The 7,101-nt window shown below is 36.8% G+C and overlaps 1 protein-coding gene across 1 annotated transcript in view; it reads right to left on the reverse strand.

Annotated features, from left to right (window-relative positions):
* The window catches only part of cpne5a (copine Va), a gene marked incomplete at both ends in the record, with an annotated part of 89,830 nt that extends 84,016 nt beyond the window's left edge, over positions 1-5,814 (reverse strand). Inside the window, one exon of the mRNA XM_079383948.1 lies at positions 5,705-5,814. Coding sequence (XP_079240074.1) covers positions 5,705-5,814 — 110 coding nt within the window. The remainder of the gene's footprint in view (positions 1-5,704) is intronic.
* Between the last annotated feature and the right edge of the window lie 1,287 nt (positions 5,815-7,101).

Consider the following 7,101-nt stretch of genomic DNA (forward strand, 5'->3'; position numbering starts at 1 on the left):
CAACAACAATATTACAATAACAACCAAGAACAAATTAGTGATGATAAAAACAAACTAGGCTACTAGTAGTGATGTGAAAGCATCAATGCTGATATTAAGCACATCACAATGAGTCAGTTGTTGTTTTGACCATAGGCGTTCAAAACTGTGATGCAATCAATGTGTTTTCATTTCAACAAAGGGTCAGCTGCACTCGACTGAATAAGCCCAATAATGATCAGAGCTGAATTGCAAGTGTAGACAAGCCTCTTGTTATTCCCAGTATTTTTGTCACATCACAAAACGCTCCCGAACAGCACAAGAGAATTCTGGATTTGTGAGACAGCCGTTTTGAGCTCTTTGATTCGACACCATTCTCTGTCAAAACACAGGCATACCCACACTCACTCTACTAATACATTTATATGTATACTAAATCAGCCAGCTCAATTAACAACTGGCCAAGCTCTCACCCAGCCCATCCATCCGTTCAGCAGCTGTGTTTTTTTCCTCAACCATCTGTTAGACTATTCACCATATTAAGCACTTCCCTCGGTGACACGCAGAGGTCAGACACTCAGTCCCTCCTCCTAGAAACTGTTATACCAACCTATGATTTCCTTTTAATAACATGTTGGCCATATCACAGACTTGTTTATTCTTAAAGGTTCAAAATTACTGCCGCAGTGTAATATCGGTTGAATCCTCCAGATGTCAATTATGCCAATCAAATCTACAGACAAAAATCACTGTAAAAACCGGACAAAAACATGTGAATAGAGACTGGATGAAAACAATGCATAAACTAGGACACACACACACACACACAACCACTTCTGCAGTAGATTACAGTGTGAATACATAATGACTGTAAATCTGTGAGCCTCATTTTGCCTCTCACATCTTTTGGCATTGATTCTGCATCTTTATCACACGCTGAAGACTTCGCCATCCATCCATCTATCTAGTCAATTAATTCATCCATCCATCTTTCTACATTTCTCTTTCTCTCAGTCTCACTTTGGATACTTACTTCATCACCAGTTAAAGTTCAAGTAGCATCTGCAAAATTAGCCCTGATTGTTTTTCATTTGGTATTTAGAGAGATCGTTAACCCAAAAAATATTATATTTGCTGAACGTTTACTCACCTTCAGGATGCTAGATGCACTAGATGCAGTTGAGTTTGCTTCTCTATCAGAACAGATTTGGAAAAATTTAGCAGTACATCACTTAGCCACAAATTGATCCTCTGCAGTGAATGAGAGTTCAAACAGCTGATAAAAACATCACAATATCCCACAAGTAATCCACACAACTCCAGTCCATAAAACAATGTGTTGTGAAGCTAAAATTGTTTGTAATAAATAAATTCATTATTAAGACGTTTTAACTTCAAAAATTGCTTCCAGCTAAAATACAAAAGTCCATATATCCATAATATTGTTTACTCCAGTGAAAAAGTCATTTTGTCTAAATCAGGGGTGAAATATGCACAGGTCAAGCACTATTTATGAGAGAAAACAGTCCAAAACAGTTCTAAACAAATATATTGGTGGATTTTGATGTAAGAGGACAACAGAGGATGGACTTTTTCATTGGAGGAAGCATTATTATCGATTATGGACTCTATTTTGCCCAGAAGCGACGGTTTACAGTTAAAATGCCTTCATGATGGATATGTTTCTCACAAACATGCAGCTTTTCACTTCACAAGATGTTAACTGATTGACTGGAGTTGTATGGATTACATGTGGATTATTGTGATGCTTTTTCAGATGTCTGGACTCTAATTCTAATGGCACCTATTCACTGCAGAGGATCCTTTGGTGATCAAGTAATGTAATGCTAAATTTCTCCAAATCTGTTCAGATGAAGAAACAAACTCATCTAAGTACACCTCTGGTCAGCAAATTATCATTTTGGGGAGAACTATACCTTTAACTCTTGGAAGGAAGCCATGTTGGAAGCTAAGGAATACAGTATGTAAACGTCTGTTCTAATATTCACAGATCTGGGACTAAAGGTGCTACATTTTTCAAGCATATATAATTAGATGAGGAAATCCAGAAATAATAGGCACTGGAGCTGAACGAATAGCAAAAGAACAATAACGGAATACACCACGGCTCCACTTGGAATCAAGTCACACGCTGAGAATAGAGCTGAACCCCAACCGTAAATCATCCCCAGGTTTGCAAATACCCACCAGACAGAGCCATTCTCAGCAGAGCAGAGCCTAGAGAGTCTAGCAGCAGAGGGGTGCAGAGTGAATGTAGATGTATTCCATGATCTGGTTCCTCACCTGCAAGGTCAACTAAGAGGAGGACGTAGATCTGCAGTGAAACTGAAGCTTGCCAACAACTGCAACTTTATTCCTCCATTTTTACAACACAGCAAGCCACTCATGAAGGATAGTAACAACAGGGACACATGGTTTTTGGCAAGGACACCCTTGCTAAAACCATATTTCCCAGCAGCAAGTCGCTTTGTTGATGTCCAGTATATTTAGGATTAAATGGTTTTAGGTGAGGAAACATCTGTGCTTTTAAAGAGCCATTTCAATCATATTTAATAGCGCAATGCAGCAGTATCCAAAAAGGTTTGGCTAAATGCATATTTGTTATTTGAAGCATTATCAGAATTCCGCAAAGCTGATTTTAGAGTTGTTAAGGCTACAGAGAAAGGGTGAAAACAAACACAACATAACCAAAGTATGTGGTGATTTTTAGCATTACGCCTCTAGTTTCAAAAGTAAAAAGCAGTAACTACACATTGTGTGTGAATGTACACATTTGAGTTATGAGTAAAATGATCTGTTCTGACAGATGTGTTCAGTTCATGAATAATCAGATTCAGAGAAAATGAAGTGTAAAATTGATTTCAAATCAATGAAAATTTGATCAAATATCTCTGAAAAGCATTCTCAGTTCCTGCAAACTTTTAAACAGTAATGTATAACAAAAAAGTATCTGAGTATACTGTATAAGACCCACTGAGTATATCCAAAAACTTTTCTCTGCCATTTGACTATAGTAAAACACAAACCAATCAAAACCCAAAACCCAATTAGTGCCAGACAAGCTGGATCAATCGCGTATCTCTCACCCACAGGACAGCGTTTGTTTGTGTTTTTGTGATAAGGTTTATCACAAAGCCTCTGGTATGTCAGACCAAACTTTTTGCTCTCCAATAACATCAGCAGGTTATGAGGGAATCTGGAGGGGGAAGTGAAGCAATTCAATTCCATGTCTGCCACAATCCCCTGATAATCAGCCCAAACTAAATCAATTACAGAGAACAAACGCAGGTGATGATTTCCAGCACCACCACACCGAGTCTCATCACAGACCTGGAGAGAATGTTCTGCGTTGACAGAGAAGGCCATAACGGTTCAGGACCAACAGATTTATTTATTCATTGATTCAATTACAAGAGCAACGAGGTGGCAAAAATCTAATTCAATTAAAAATAACAATAATAGCATTTTTTTATCTGTAATTTGACCACATATTTGATAACACTAATGAGGTTTTTTACCTGTGATGTAGAAGCGGGAAGAGTAAAAACCAAATCCAATAAAGCAAAGCTAATTGAATTTCAGAATTAGGAACCAATCCTAATAAGATCAAACAAGAATCTTCTAAAAATAATCAAATGAGATCCATACTGAACAAACTCATATTCCTATTTTAAGTTTAATCTCCAGATATTATTTTGGTCCATTAGAATCTTATTTGAACCAATTACCTATATAGATATATGGCAGAAATCCCTTGATAATGGATAATGAACCCATTAGCATTGCCTTGGGACGTTTTTTTTTTTTTTTTTACAAGGAGCATATAAGAGAAAGTATGAAAAAACGGGTAGAAAAAATGCAAAAAATATGTTCTTTTACGTCCATTTTACTTGTCAAATATATGTCATGTCATGTTCAAATTAAAATGCAATTTCTGACTAAAGACTGCAGAGTTTGTATAACGTGTAATTGGAACTATTGCAATTTTAAAAAGCAATTTATATCTAGTTCATTAAAAACAGTTGAGATCACATTTAGCTAATGTGATGAAGTCTTGGTCTTTAACAGAGAAATTTATTCAGCTAACAATCAGACCACATTACACCCATAATCAGTATTCTTTCTGTCTTTATGAAGACAGCAGGCAATATTAACTTGCAGCTGAGAAGTTGGCGAGCTTATGGTTATTAGCTACTTGCACAGGAAATTGCTCTCATTAAATAGATGGCCTGACTGTCAAGTTGAGAAATTCAGTAAAATCATTTTGTCTAAATTGGACTTGAGTGTGTAATTGACTATAAGCGACTATTAAAGACATAGCTGATGTTGAGTATGCCAACCATATCCATTACTCCTCAATATGATTGAAAACCCAAACCAATAGCCCACCTATCAGTCTGAGCAATGAACCGGCTGTGGTCTTGGCTGTGGAGCCCTTTGACTGAAATTCATTTTCACCACACCTGTTTTTCCAGTAGCAGCGTTTTAGTGATTCATTCTTAATAAGAGCAACGTTGTCTGCCCTGAAAGTAAAGATGATGTTATAGGCATCTGTCAAAAAACATTCACCCAGATACAACAGGAATTATGTTGCAAGCAACATAAAAAAAAAACTCTCTGCTATTTTGTACTGTAGTGAAGGCTGTATGCATTGACTTGAGGACATCTGGGTGTGGTTTTTATGCTCCCTCTCATGAATATTCACTGTTCGCTTCAGTACTACAGCGCAATGATTTGGCAACTAGTAATATCACATTTTACAAGCTAACAAAAAAGAACTAGTCAAGAAATTGAAGATGGATTTCCTCTAACAAGCAGTTCATGTGACACAACTAAATACCCAAACATGACATTTATTATTGATGGAAAGCAAATATTATGTTTATCTTCACTGTCCTTGATGTTCAGAGCATCTGACAACTTATGGCATCTCTATATGAAAACAGCTGAGCAGCAACATCAAGTGCTTTGGGCAAGCAGCCTATGTAGATGCAACTCACTGGATATATTACACATTTACGCTCATATCAATACTGTGGAGCCAGAAAGTCTGGGATTAAAATTGTTGCATGTGAACTGCTACTTCTAAAACCTTTCTTTTTTTATAATTCATGGCAGCTCATTAACAAAAATGGTAACACTTTAAGTGTCCATGTAATATGTAACAAGTACTTACTATAATAATAATAACAATAAGAGGTGCATAAGGTTAATTAATATTTCTCAGTATTTAAATGTATAATTACACTGTAACAAGGACCTTAAAATAAAGTGCAACCCCCAAAAATGTATTCCATTAACAGTCATAGGTTATAAACTCTGAAAAATAACGCTAAAAATAAAGCCTGATCCCGAAGGAGGACATTTTTATGCTTCTTTAGACCAAAACCATCTACATACTGATGTAGATGCTCTCAGTTAACAGAACCAATATGCTGGTCAGAAAAACCCTAGAAAATCTAACTTTTTTTTTTCTCCAATGAATTAAAATGAAAACAAACAGTGTGGCCTTAAGTTTAATATTTAATTAAATATTCAACTTAAGACCACACTGTTTGTTTTTAAATAAGAAAATTATTCTCTGCTGAACCTAAAAAAAAGCATTTTTAATCAAACAACTGATATATAACGTGAAACATAAACACCATGAAATCAAAGTGATTTCAAGTTGAGTGAGTCAATGTACAGTGATACAGCCTCATACCTGCACGAGACGGTGATCTCCACTTTGGTGGCGGGAATATCCCCCGTGATAGGGTCGAACTCGCACACTGAGGCCATGTCCTCCAGTTTATCCATAACGTCGCCTTCCATGGGCAAACGGGACAAGAGGAAGCTCTCTACTTCAAACAGTTTTGCAGTTCTGGTCCTGCGGTGCTTACTAAAATCTCACAGCTCCAGCGAGGACCGCAGCAGGGCGACAGAGAATCAGCGTCTGTGCTGGGGCGCGCTGGAGACCACGGATGCACTGTGATGCGCTCAAATTAAGAAACCAGCAATGTTACAAGAAAGAAAAAAAAGAAGACAACAAAGGGTTTGGTTTGCTAAATGAAAAACTCAAGGAAGAGTACCAGTGCGCGACTCTTCTGGCAACGGTGAGATCTCTGTCTGCACTGTGTGGAGTGGAAAGTAAAAGAGCAGAACTCCACCCCTCGAAGCATTCTTTCACATATTCGCTTGGCGCAGCATCGCGCTATTGATCCACAGATACGACTCATTACTGCCTGAGCTATTTCTCACGGCGATTAACTTCTGCAATATACCCTCAAAGCACACTGTAAAAATAATGCTGCATTAAAAACCTGTAAATTGGTTAACTCTCAAGTCAAAGTCACATACAGCGTTTTATAAAATGCGATTGATTCAAAGCAGCTTCACATAAATAAACAGGAAAATATAAGTGTAATGTAGAACTAGTTATGAAACTAATCCAATTTCAGCTTTTCAACAGTGTCGTTATTCAGCTCCATTGAGTGCAATGTTGCTTCAGTTCAGTTCAATGCAAATGTTGTATATGTCATCAGTTACGAAACTCTACAGAAGGAAATAGGGTCATTATTCAGCTCATGTCAGTTCAATGTTAATTCAATTCAGTTAAACAATAATACCGATGCTAGTGTCACCATCCAGCTCAATTCAGTTCAAATTTAGTTCTCATCCGATAGTAGCAGGGCAGTTAACTCGAACCATAAGTTACCTTACTGAAAATAATGTGCAGAAACAATTCGCTCAGAAGTTGCACTGCAAAAAATTACATTACACTGAATTAAATGTGAAATTTTGAAGCGGAAAGGTAATGTACTCCTATTTTTTTTATTTAGCCTAACTTTAAAGAACTATAGGCTAATACATGGATTTTACAGTTTACAGATAAAATGGTATTTATATTGTAGTCATAAATAATAATTACAAAGAACGTTAAAAGTTGTCTGAATTGAGTTATTTTGTGATGCTGAAAATAAGTGGTTTGTTATCAGCAAATATTTTGAAAGGGCTAGAATAATTATAACATAAAATCCCTTTACGTCTAGTGGATGACAGGAATCTGAGTTAGAGCTGATAAAAAGCACAGCATGAGACGGCCCACCCAGAGTTCTTCAT

The sequence above is a fragment of the Barbus barbus genome, assembly GCF_936440315.1.
Source record: "Barbus barbus genome assembly, chromosome: 29".
NCBI classification, from domain to species: domain Eukaryota; kingdom Metazoa; phylum Chordata; class Actinopteri; order Cypriniformes; family Cyprinidae; genus Barbus; species Barbus barbus.